Source organism: Ziziphus jujuba, chromosome 2 (genome assembly GCF_031755915.1).
Source record: "Ziziphus jujuba cultivar Dongzao chromosome 2, ASM3175591v1".
In the NCBI taxonomy this organism is placed as follows: domain Eukaryota; kingdom Viridiplantae; phylum Streptophyta; class Magnoliopsida; order Rosales; family Rhamnaceae; genus Ziziphus; species Ziziphus jujuba.
This window is the reverse complement of record NC_083380.1, coordinates 33,176,645-33,190,172: the sequence shown is the minus strand read 5'-3', so window position 1 is coordinate 33,190,172 and position 13,528 is coordinate 33,176,645. Positions and strand designations below refer to the sequence as shown.

Below are 13,528 nucleotides of genomic sequence, written 5' to 3'. Positions count from 1 at the left end.
ATAAAATAAAATAATAAAATAATGTACTATTTAATGATGGCTGACATGTGGCATTTTATTGTTGTGACACATGACACACTTTATAATGTTACATGTGGCATCGCTATTCACCCACACTTGCAGGCCGATGAATAGTAATAGTTGTCTCGAAAAAAAAAACTTCATAGGCCCGTAACTCTCAAACCACATGTCCAAATCAGTCTACGAACTCGTATCGATGTGTACTTTGCAACGGTGCCTCGGTCAACCTAAAATTCTTTTCAAATCAAAAAGTCAAAATTTGACCCTTCTAGATCAATGACGGTCAAACCCGGTCAACTTCGGTTAACTTAAGAAATTTCCGACGTAATTCGGGATGGGGTGTTACAACTGTCAAGACCCATTCAAGATCCCTCACCAGAACCCTAGACAAGCCCTGATCCCAAGGAAACCCTACCGGACCTTCCAATGGAAAATCCGGTAGAATCTCCCCTAAGGGTTGGACTTATCACAATTTTCCTGTACTAAAAACACACTTCTATATATATACCGCCTTATTCCTCCACCTTTCTACAATTTAATTCCACAATAAACAGCACTTCCATAAATTAAACAGGGAACTAATGCAGTATTTAATAAAATATATCCAATACAGTAGATAGAGCATCATAGGATACAATTAAGTATGGAAGTTATATAACAAAGGATGGAAAGAAATATTACAATAGAAATAAATGGAAAGAAAGAAAACTCCTAGAAATACGATAGCAACGAAGGTCAAGTTCGCTCCGGACGAATGCCTACCAATCCTTGTACCTAGGGGAACGGATTTAAAAATATGAGATGCTAATCATCTCAGTAAGTGAACCTATCTATTATACAATCATAATAGTAATAATAATCATAGTACACTTGATTAATTAAGAATAAATAAGTAAATAAATAATAATTAATTAAAAATAATATTTTCTCTCAAAACTCTCACCATTCACTTTGTTGGAAAGGTTCCTCTTTTAAAACATTTTCGCAAAACCCAGTCTTTTATACCCCAAAAATCAAGGAATAATTAATTAAATAATCCAAACACGAATAAAATATAATGAAATATAATAAAATAAATTTAGAATACTTGTATTAAAGAAATATAACATAGAAGAGAAATTCAATATATAATTCGTAAAATTTGATTTAATAAATCAAAATAAACAGTGTCAAAAATATAATTTAAATAATTACAAACAATCATGTAAAATAAATGGTAAAAATTTTATAATATTCATTTTGAAATATTCAACCAATCTATATAATATTTTTATGGCAAGATGCATTTTAAAAACATTAACTTAAAATAAGTGACATAAAATATGAATAAATACATTTTAGAAAATACTAATTGGAAATAGATGATAAAACAAATTAAATACGTTTAATTTAAATACAACTTTAAAACTTTAGGATTTGAATTTTATATCATAAAAATAATACTTGACGCACCACACTATATACCAGTGATGCCCTAATATACCCAGCGTCCCAAGCACTGTCCGGTGGGAGGTTAAAGAGAGAAACTTGCATACGGTCACTTCGGTGTCCTGACAGTGCCGCTGCTTAAACCGTCAACCCGGCCATGGAGGGGGATGGCTTATGGCCAATATCAAACTTGCCTGCCCTCGGTTCGATAGCAACTCACGAGAGACATTATAACTTGCGCGCCTATCCACATACACAGTATAGAACACTAGTACTCTATGAGTGCGTCTAAAACAAATAACCATATTATTTTGAAAAAATAACAAATTTTCCAAAACTCACCGTGGGAATCACACCATTTTTCAAATTCACAATCCCGCATTTTTCTTTAATATCTCTAGTATAAATCCGTCAATAATAATATACAAATAACTTTTTCCAAATCATAAAATTAATTAAATAATATTTCAAGGGCATAATTATATAATTTGAAAGCACCAAACTTAAACCAATATTTTTCTTGAAATATTTAAAATCGAATGATGCCCAAAAATAATATTAAAATCCAAATACAATTAATTAAATGAAAACACCTTGCTCATGGGTAATAAATTCAATTAAATCACAATAATAATAATTAAGAATTTCTTAATAAACCAAACTTTCATTTAGCACCAATGGGCATATATACATATATATATAAAATACAATTTTACCACAGTTATAATTAAATTCCACCACATGAGCATATTTTCTAAATAATAAATTAACACAAAATAAATATAATTAATCACCCCAAAATAGTTTTAAAGGTGGGTCACTCACTTCAAGCACGTGTATCAATCGAGATCTTCTGCAAGATCAACTCCACTACCCACACGTGCACCTAAAATATCCACAATACGCAAAACTAATTATTTTAATATTTTAATCGGGTAACTCCCAAATGGGTACCTGGGGAGCAAACATAAATGACAACCAAAATTTACGAGTGATATATCGAATCGAATCTTGTGAAACATGGATTACGAATCTGGTCTCACTTTCCGGAGATCGGACCCGAGGTGGCCAGAATCTCGTCGGAAAGGTATTGGGTTTTGGATCCTCGGATCTCACAAACCGCCATAAGTTGGAGGAAACCGACCTCAGATCTGGGTTTAGGGGGTCGAAACTAGTGGGAAAGGATGGGCGCGTAACTGGGAACTCGCCGGAAAGTTGATTTTCCGACGAGCCGCCATGGTCACCGGAACTCGTCGCTGCCGGCAACGCATCCGATGGCCACTGGTCGTGATTTTTGGAGGAGATGTAGATCGGAGAATGGGTGAACAGATGAGACTAGCAGTATGGTAAACGGAGGCCGGATCGGGGAGAAATCCGAGTTTGAAGCAATCGGCATCGCTGCCGGAAAAAATCTCGATCCGGGCCCGTCGGTGGTCGGGTGACTGCGAGATTTGGCTGGCCGGCCTGTTTTCAAGTGGACTTCAAGGTGGGGTGGCGCGTGTACAAAAAGGGTGGCCGGAAAATGGCAAATCGGCGGTGGCCGGTGGTGGTCTTTCCTCTCTCTCTCCGCCTCTCTCTCTCTCTTTCTCTCTCTCTCTTTGATCTCACGGCTCACACACGTGTTTGAGCCAATAAGAAGCCATCCCGTGGGTGCCACTGTGCACTCACAGGAAAGGCTGAGGGCTTGACACGTGGTGCTCATTTTTCACAATAACACCATTTAATTAAAAAATAATATAAAATAATACTGTATTAGAAAAACTTTGCGAGTCCATAACTTTTTAACCTGGTGTCCAAATTAAGTGTGCCGCTATTCTATAGACTCGTACCGATGAGTACGTTATAACCATACAAGAGTCAAATCAAAATTCTACATAAATAAAAAGTCAAACTTGGTACCCTTGGACAGATTGGACCGTAACTTGCCTTGCGATTAACTTTCAAACGATAGCTCCGATTTCGATGTGCTTTCAAGTCTATGAACTTGGGACGATATGTACTTTGAAATAGTTCCTTGATCAATGCAAAATTCCATCCAGAACAAAAAGTCAAAATTTTGACCGTCTCGATCAACAGTCATCCTCGGTCAATGTGCAAAAATTTCGACGTACTTTAGGACGAGATATTACAACAACCATAGTAATACGCGTTAAAAGTTCCAAACCAAATGAAAGAAAAATAGAAATAGGTATAAATATTAGGCCAATCCACGAGAGCATGATACGTTATTTCCAAAAGTATACAGATTGCACAAGTAATAAAGTGATGAATTAGTATCATTCTCTCGAGAATTGATGTTCAAAACTTTGTTAAGTACCAAAATTATTAATTAATTCTTTTTATCTAGGCAAACTAGTACAAACGTAAATTAGAATTAATATTAACATTAAAGAAACAATATACACAAGGAATGGAAATGACAAAGCTTATGACTCTAAGACTTTTACTTCCCCTCTATCCCTCCTATATTTGATTAATTGGGTTAACAAAAGGCCAAATTCTATCCAATTTCTAGTCTAGTCTAGAGAGTTTCAAACTTAATCTAATCCTTTTTTTCTTAAGTGAAATTAGAATTTATGAATCCCTAACAAATATTAGAAATTCCTTCCTAAAATTCCTAATGAATATTTAAAAAGTTATCAGAACCATAATTTTCTAACAATAACTTAGAATTAGGCTTGTCACCAGTATATGAACTCGTATCGACAAGATCTATACTATGGTGTATTGGTAAAACTAAAACTATTGACCAATGAAAAGCCAAACTTAGAACCCACTAAGAGTCCAACTAATCAATTCTAGTCAAACCGAATAAAATTTAAATTCAAATTTCTAATTTTGAGACTGATCATCACACCCATTACATATATAAATTGATAATTGGCTAAACTTGTAAAAAATAAATAACATATATATATATATATATATACGTACCATACATAATAAGAAAATTTTACTTAATATGCATTTAAAATTATTCACTATTTTCAAGATGTATAAGAAAAGGAAATAAGATTTAAAATAAAAATTATTCAATTGATACACATAAATAGAGAGTCAATTAATTGGACAACTAAACAACGGTCTTTTTTACATTTATCAATCAAATATTCCTTCTATTTCGAGACTTCTTTATATGGTGAAAACCTCTATATTGATTATTTTTTTTATTTCTTGATCAAGTGGTGATCAATCCCATAATTGTAGATTGCATCTAGCTTGATTGTTTTTTTCGTTTATTGATATATATATTATCTAGTTAGTAAAATCATTTCACAAAAATAGTATAGAATTCTTTTTAAATTAATAAATATTTAATTACCGATAAAGTAATAAATTATTCATTTATCAATAAATTAGTAATCCTTTAAATGAATAATTTTTTATAATCCCATATATATTCATTTAAAAAGGTTTTACTCTCTCTCTCTCTCTCTCTATATATATATATGTATACGTAGACGAAGTAACAAGAAATATTATTATTATTATTATTATTATTTCTGGTTTCTAGAAAGAAGAAAAATGTTTGAATAACCTAAGTTATAGAAGACAAATCTACATGTTCTAATATTAGTCACTTTTGTAATAAAATTAATTTTTTTTTCCTACTAACTATCAATCCTTTTAGAATATGAAAAATATATTCTGCAGAATTAGTAGTGAATGATATTTGGAAAGTAGTGGTATTAATTGTCCATTTGCCTCAATGGAGTTAATCTTAACTAACAGTGTTAGTAGAAGAATAAAAAGAATGGAACACATGATATTAATTGATGAGTTTGCAACCATTTGTTATCATTTAAATGGATGGGCGTAGTACATAAGTGGATAATGTGGTAGGCCTATCCGACCAAATAGTTTATCCACAAAAACTCATCAATCAATTTGTCGATAATTTCTTCAAAAAAGGGACCAAAAAAAAGTCATCAATCATTTTGTGAGTAGTTTTTGGACTGCATAGTACTGAGACCATGATGAGAAGATGTATCTTGAGTCAAAACACTTATGGATCATATCCAAAATATATTTGCAGGCAAAGAATAAAAAAGAAAAAGGTAATATATATATATATAAAATATGAAAGTTATAAATTTTCATTTCTATTTTTATAAGCAAATTTTCCTTTTTGCATTTTCTTTTTTAATAAATACTTTTCATTGACATGAGAAATATAAATTCGTTACTACAAAATCTATATTTAGTAAATAGAATAAAAGTCTAACAATGTCTATGAAAGTCTATTAATGTTCATCAAAATATTTGAAAACGAAAGTTTATGAAAGATTAATCTAAAATTCTATAAAAGTTTTTTATTATTATCAAAATTCATATATAAGTCTAATGAATTTTGCAAGAAGTCAGTCACTAGAAAAAGCTTATAAAAATCTTTTTAAAATATGAGATGCATGGCAATATCTATTTCAAAGTTTGTGAATTTGGAATTTGTAATTATGAAAGACAAAAAGATAAAATATAATTGAAGTCTTAGTTTTCATTAATATCACTTTCATAATCAGAAATTTAATATTACAAACACACGATAAGAAAACAAATATATTTTCTATTTGTTAAGTATTTAAAATGTATATACAAATATATAATTTATTTATTTATTTATTTTTATTTTACAGTGATAGGCGATATCATCTAGTTTATATGATGGACAATTATCATCTATTTTAAAATGTAATTCCATAAATTACACGTGGGATGGTGTCATCCAGACAACATTGTCCAACATACCAAGATTTAAATAGATTCCATACAAGCTTTTGCCTTGTTTGGTCTTCGAAGGAGCTAACTTTGGCATTAAAAAAGATAAAGCCAAAATTGGCTTAAAGATGACAACTTACACTCCTCGTAATCTACTATACAGCCAACCAATGTGTCTCTTATGGAATAAAAATATGTCCAGGATTTGATGGATATGATGTGATCCTGGGCAATAATTTATTTGCAAAACGAATTTTCATACAGACAACACACATATGGATAAATTTGTCAAATTCTCTTTAAATATGTTACAGGATTTTCATTAGTTTGTAGTTTGTTAAAATTTTCAGCCAATGTGAAAAGCCTAAACATAGGAGTCTACAGGAAGAATGAGAGGAACTCATTGATACTCTTCATTTTGTTTTATTTAAATCAATTATGACTTTTAATTAAAACTAGAAATATGCATATGGAAAAGTAAATGCATAGCATTTTGTCAATTAAATTGTCATGCCAACAATGACAACTCATTAGCTTCTTTAGGATATTTTGTGTCTGAACTTGGAAACGTCAATATATCCAAAATTCCAAAACAGAGTGACTCTGTTTTTAAGAAGCAAGAAGAGACTGATAAATAAATATCTTTTATGTACCTGTGGAAGTAGAGTTCCAAGTCCAAAATCTTAGCAAACCAATCTTCATGGATGGTTAGTTTGAATTTGGCATCTATAGTATCTGCCAAGCAAGCAAATTAAGATTTTATTGTATCAATGTAAAGAAATATTGAATGAAAAGAATACTTGTATCAAAATAATGGCTTCTTTTTGTTTCTTTTTTCCTTTTCCTTTTTTGGGATTGTAAGAAACTATCTATGTGAGTACATCTAGAATTTCCAAATCCTAAGAATTCATTATGCTATGTGAATATGCAAGGTTTATTATATTGTCTCCTTTTTTTTTTTTTTTTTGGTGAGAATTTGTCAGGGATGTGTATCAAATAACTATGACTACGGGTCTTTGCGACATTGGTAATATAAGCAATTAAGGGGCAAGAAAATCCATGCGTTGCCTGCAATATGACATGTGAACTACTAAACAAAGAATGTTACTTTCAGTCTCAGCCTAAAGTTGGAACCTTCCTCTAATGCACATGAGAGTGGCATGCGTGCTGGTAATATGTCTCCATATATATATATATATATATACACACACACATAGACATAGTTTTCCTCTCGTCGGGGCAGTTTGATCTGAATCTGTTTGGGAAACACACACCTATCCACATGGAGATAGGTGTTGTCTTGGATGAGAGAAAAATCTTTACATACAGGAGTAGATATATATATATATATATATATATGCATTTTCCTTTCCAAATTCAAACCATAACAAGCATGTGTAGCTGCTATGATTGCTTTAGTCAAACCATTGACATGTTAAGATAAAGATAATACTATATATTCATGGATGCTAAGAGTTGATTCAGAGTCAAACTGTTTCAACTCCAATAAAGATGATTAAGTGTAGTTGAAGCCCTTCTGGAAGAGTTGTTACAACAAACCACCAAATGAATCTAGTTTTCCTCCTTGCAATGTATACCATGCAAGAAGAAGCTAGCTGGCTGCCAATATTTTTATTTGATACAATATGCATTAAACAACATCATAAACTCAAGAATAATAATTAGACAAAGTGGAGAAGCCAAATCCAAAATCCATATACGTACATATTAATTATTCATTGTTCGAGCTGCATTGCTGCAAGATAAGTCTGAGTGACGGTAAGCGTGGCAAGTAAAAGGGAACCAAATAATGCAAAAAGGGTCCAAGGGTTTCTGAAATGGATGCGGTGAAATTCCGCCATCCATTTCTTGAACTTGCTCTCGCAATGCTTTTGAATTCCATGCTTAGCCACATCATAAATACGGGGATTTGGGACCAAATTGCTTGCTATGTTGTTGAAGAGATCTGCAACATCTTGGTCGGTTCCCAAGCAATTGACGATGATGTTCTGGGACCTGAGGATCATCACATCATCAGCATTGTCAATGAGTGAGTCCATGAAACACATATAAGAGGTGACGACACCCCGCATGTCCGCCAAGTTTGTATGGCTCGATTCCAAAGCCAACAAGTTGAGCAGCAGGGATTTGGTGGTGCCATCTATGCGTATTGGAGGAAGTGTGAGCACTCCCCTGACAAGCAGACAGGATTCAAACTTGATATCACTAAAACTACCTGTTTTGTTGGGTCTGAACCGGATTCCCATAGACTTGAGCACCCTGGCTGGATGATAAGAATACCAATCAAAGGCTGTTTTGTTGGGGCCGAACGGGATTCCCATATACTTGAGCACCCTGGCTGGATAACGAGAGAACCAGACATCAGGCCTGCCTCTCAAACCATTGGTCTCTAATTTTTGAGCTTTTCGGCCGTGGACAGTAGGTTTTTGTACCACAAATCCTGTCCTCATCACCTCGAGAAGATGAAGAGGAGAGTTATCTTTTGGCGATAACCCGTGGGCAAACTCAATAGCATTAATGAACTGCCATGGTTTGACTGGAAGTCTTCGACAGAGAGTGATGAACTTTTCAATCCTCTTCTTCCAGTCTTTTTCATCGTCTTTGCCCTTCATTAACTCTTTGAGGACAATGTAAGGGAGTTGGTTCTCTAACAAGAACAAGTCTCGCTTGACATTGGCTGTCATGTTAGTATGATACTCCTCTTCTCCCATCGGCAAGCACATGATCATGAACTCCAGAATGAAGCAACCATCAAGAAACATCATTTTTGTGAATGCCTCATCATCGATATTATTCAATCTTTCCTTATCATAGAATCCCCTTGCTTCACTGGCCACATCTTTGACTCTCTCGTATAAATCAAAACCTCTCTTGTATAAATCAGAAACCCCAGGTCCTGGAAAACGGCGACAATATCGCAATGCCATTTCAGTCTTGAGGTTCTCAACTTCTTGGAGGTGAGGTTTCCCATGGTGATAAGGACCGATGGAAACCACATGAGGATCAAAGCAATCATTATTTTTGTCAAGATTACGCAGCATCTTTGAAACCTTTGGTATCTTGGGCCATTCTGCTTGTTGGTTGCTTATTAAAGTTGAAGATTTGTACTTACTGAATATTTCATCGAAACCCTTGACATCAGGTCGTTCAAAATATTCAATGTCGATTTTGTGTTCGTTTGCTGCTGAAGATTGGTCCGCCATTTTTGATGCAGAAAGGAGTTTCTCTCCAGGTATGTCTTGATGTGCATCATATGAGTTTCAATGTGTCATTACCTTCTAGTCTACATTGATATAGTAATCTCCGTCGTCTTTAAAACCATTGAAAATACACCTCCAGGTCCTGGTTCAACTAGGTTTAGTGAAATCTTCCTCTCCTTTATATTAAAATATAACGTAATCCTTGTCCTTATTTAAAAAAATAAATAAATAAATAAATAAAAAAAAGAGAGAGATAGTGAGAGTGAGAGAGAGAGAGAGAGAGAGAGAGAGAGAGAGAGAGATGAATACAGTAACCTCCAATTACAAGTGACGCTTGCACTACTTTCTTTCTAGGGAGTGTTCACAACAGAATTGGAATTGCTTGAGAAAAAGAACTACATGGTTGAATAATGAAAAGTAAAAAGAAAGTTGGAATTGTAAGAGAAGTAATCTTCAAAAAAGAGATACAGTAGTCATCCAATTGTAAGTGAAGTTTCAAATTACTTTCTTTCTCGGAACAATTTAGAATAGAATTGGAATTGCTTTGGAAAATTGTAAAGAAGAACTAGAAAGTTGAATAATGAAAAGTAAGAAGGAATTTGAGCTGTAAATGTGAAGTAATCCCCAAATGATACAGTAATCCCTGTCCAGAACAACAACAACAACAACCCAAAACAAAAAAAAAAAACAAAAAAAAAAAAACAAAAAAAAAGATACCGTAATTTCTAATTGCAAATGAAGTTTTAAACTACTTTCTTTCTTGGGACTATTGCCAATAGAATTGGCATTGCTTGAGAACATTGTAAAGAAGAACAATATAGCTGGATAATGAAAAGTAAGAAGAAAACTGGAACTATAAGTGTGAAGTAATCTCCAAAAGATACAGTAATCCCTCTCCCCCCCAAAAAAAAAAAAAAAAAATGTAATCTTCAATTGTAAGTGAACTTTCAAATTACTTTCCTTCTTGAGTCTATTCACGACAGAATTGGAATTGGAATTGCTTGAGAAAATTGTAAAGAAGAACTAGATGGTTGGATAATGACAAGTAAGAAGAAAATTCGAATTGCAAGAGAAGTAATCTCCCAAAAAAATATATATATATATACGGTGATCCTCCAATTGTAAGTGAAGCTTCAAACTACTTTCTTTCTTTGGGCTATTCACAAAAGAATCGGAATTGCTCGAGAAAAATGTAAAAAAGAACTACATAGTTGGATAATGAAAAGTAAGGAAAAAAAATGTAATTGTAAGAGATACGTGTATATAAATATATTTATATAAATATATTCATGAAACTAAATGTATTTTATTTTAGTGTGTGGTAAGTTTCAAGTGCTTCCAATTCAATAATCTGAAAGATATGATTTCCAAATTCTTCACGTGGGGTCGAAGAAAAAGATGTCCTTATAACTTGCATCAAGGGTTGGAAATTTGGCTGTTTGGAACTAAGACTTTTTCAAAATTTTATCTATATTGCACATGAGAAGGTAGCTTGCTTCCCAATGCCAATGTCTTCTTGCTTCCTTTAATCTTCGATATTGAAACAGTCCAAAAATCAATCGCTGCAGTTTCAAGTAGTGATGGATACTTACAAGTCAAAAAGTAAGACATGCATGTATTAATTATTATCGGCATTGTTAGCACTTGAAATATGCTCACATTTGCATCTTGGTTCTTGAACTTTTTTGATTTAGCATTTTTATCCTTGAATTAGTTTCTGTTACAATTTGGTCCTTAAAAATACTTTCAATATAGTTTTCAGTAATTTTGAGGCATCACAGTAAATCTAATTCAACATGAAAATAACAAATTGTAAAAATATACAACCTCGTAGGGCCACTATACCTTGCATCAAGTGCATTGCAAACCTCAAAATTGATAAAAAATTATACTAAAAATAGTTTTAAAGACTGAAATGTAACAAGAACTAATATTTATGTACCAAAGTTCCAAAAAAAAGATTTAATGACCAATGTGAAAAATATGAGTATAGTTAAAAAATTAATGGTCCCGAAGATTAATTAATTATGTGATAATTCATTCTCTTCATAATTATTCTTTTGTACTTGCAAATTAGTTACATATATAAACATATATAAAATTGTCAAATTTTCATCTAATAAAGATAAATTTTCAATAAAATGTGATAATAATTAAAATATACTAAATAAGATTATCCAACCAATGTTGGGGTGAGAAGGTTATGACCAAGAACAAGCTAGCTTGAAGTGTTAGCAACAAGCAAGCTTTTGGTGATGCTCTTGGGAATGGTTGTGTGTGAGTTGTGTTTTTAGGTTTTAGTTATGGTATTTTTTGGTTTTTAGGGTTCCTAAAGTGTTCTAAGGTGTTGAAGAAGAGATAAGAAGAAGGGGACCACGTTGGCTTTTGAAAATAAGGCTTGGATGTGTAGCCATTTCATTCATTTTGCAATATAAACTTGAAATTACAACTAGTTCACACATGCCAAGCATGTGAGCTTACAAAAAGAGTAAAGTATTTGAAATTTAAAAAGTAAAATGGTCAACACCTAACTTTTCATACACAGAAGAGGTAAAAACCAGCTGCAACATATCTATTCCAAATATAGTAAAAAGTAGCATATGGTTTGAACTAAGTTCCTATTGTTTAATTAGTTTGGGTAAACAACCAAACTAGCTTCACCTACTTAGTTCCCCTTTGTATCTGTTTATGAAACTTGGTTTGAAGCATCCTTGGTCATCAATAAATATTGTTCCAAGAGCTAGAAAAGTTCTAGAACCGGATCATAGGCCAAACAGCTCCAAAACTGACCTATACTCTGCATACTGGGCCCATCAGATACAGCGGAATAGAAAATAAACTTTCCCATGTCATTTTGACCTGAAATGTGAAGCATAGTCTTCTATATATGTCTGTAGACATCCCTCAAAATTTCAACCCAAAACTCCATTTGCAACCTGAGATATAAGATAAATAGTGGAACTATGTTGCTGGAAATTATGAATCCAGCACCATAGGCATTTCAAGCATAACATTCCTACTCTTTTGTGCATAATTTTGCCTATACTTTTGTATACATAACTTAGGCACAAAACATTATCAAAATATACCTTGCATCAATTAAAAACATACAAAAAATATAAACTCATAAAAGGAAAGGATTTGATATCAAGGTGTGCATGCTAGCCGGTGACATGCACCATCAAGTGGCAAAATTGCCACACTTCAACAACCAAAACTCGTATACATACAAAATTCATAATTCACCCCTAAAATTTTCTATAAAATTTTCATGTTGATTAGTATTATTTAATATCATTATCACTGTTATTATAGCTTAATTATCCAATATACCAAAAAAAAGAAAGAAAAAAAAAAGAACCATCCAGGTAATCTATATTGGCAATTAGTTTACTCTTTCCTTCCCCCTCATCATTAGTCTTTTAGCTTTCTTATCAACAAAATGTAAAGGATCTCCATCTGCACAGAGAATCTCTTGAGGAGATTACATACATACATACATATATATATATATATATACACATAGAGTTCACATTAATGTGAGAAGGTCGAAGTGGTTCCTTTGTCAAAGCATGATGCGCCAAAAATAAATGTGAGTTCACATTTACTTTTAGTTTCCGTTTTTTTATGCTAATCCAAATTTTTTGCATAATATTATTGTTAATTTTGTGGTTCTCAAATAGATTTCTACATAAATCATCTTGATGTCCTACATACAAAATGAAAAGTAAAGTAGCAAAACATTAAAGTGCAAACCTTATTTTAGTACCTTTAAGCACAAACTTCAACCTCATATTCATTCATTCTAATATGATGTTCAATTTCAGTTGGTATTGAGAAATCCATATATATTATATTATTTTTGTAATAACAAAAAGGACGATATGCTAAATTAACATATTACTTAAATGCATATTGTTATGATCTGAATATAGATTTTACCATTAGACTGTCTGATGGTTCTTTATGGCATTGTTAGTGAACAAGATTTTGCTTTGCATCAAGTTTGGATGGGCAAAGTAAGGTAAAACAGAAAGATATCAAGAAAACTAAAATAGAATATGTTACTCAGAATTTGGAAGAGTTACTTATACAAAAGTAATCTCACTCAAGCTAACACTGTTTAACACCCTAAACAAACT

General features: G+C 32.6%; 1 protein-coding gene across 1 annotated transcript; it reads right to left on the bottom strand.

The window, feature by feature from the left end:
- Window positions 1–7,600: 7,600 nt before the first annotated feature.
- LOC107403337 (UPF0481 protein At3g47200-like) lies at window positions 7,601–9,597 on the bottom strand. The gene has a single exon (XM_060814708.1). The coding sequence runs from the start codon at window positions 9,387–9,389 to the stop codon at window positions 7,902–7,904; it is 1,488 nt and encodes a 495-aa protein (XP_060670691.1). The 5' UTR covers window positions 9,390–9,597; the 3' UTR covers window positions 7,601–7,901.
- Between the last annotated feature and the right edge of the window lie 3,931 nt (window positions 9,598–13,528).

Bases quoted from the DNA above. Each gene is read 5' to 3' on its own strand.
- LOC107403337 (XM_060814708.1), bottom strand. From the start codon at position 9,389: ATGGCGGACCAATCTTCAGCAGCAAACGAACACAAAATCGACATTGAA.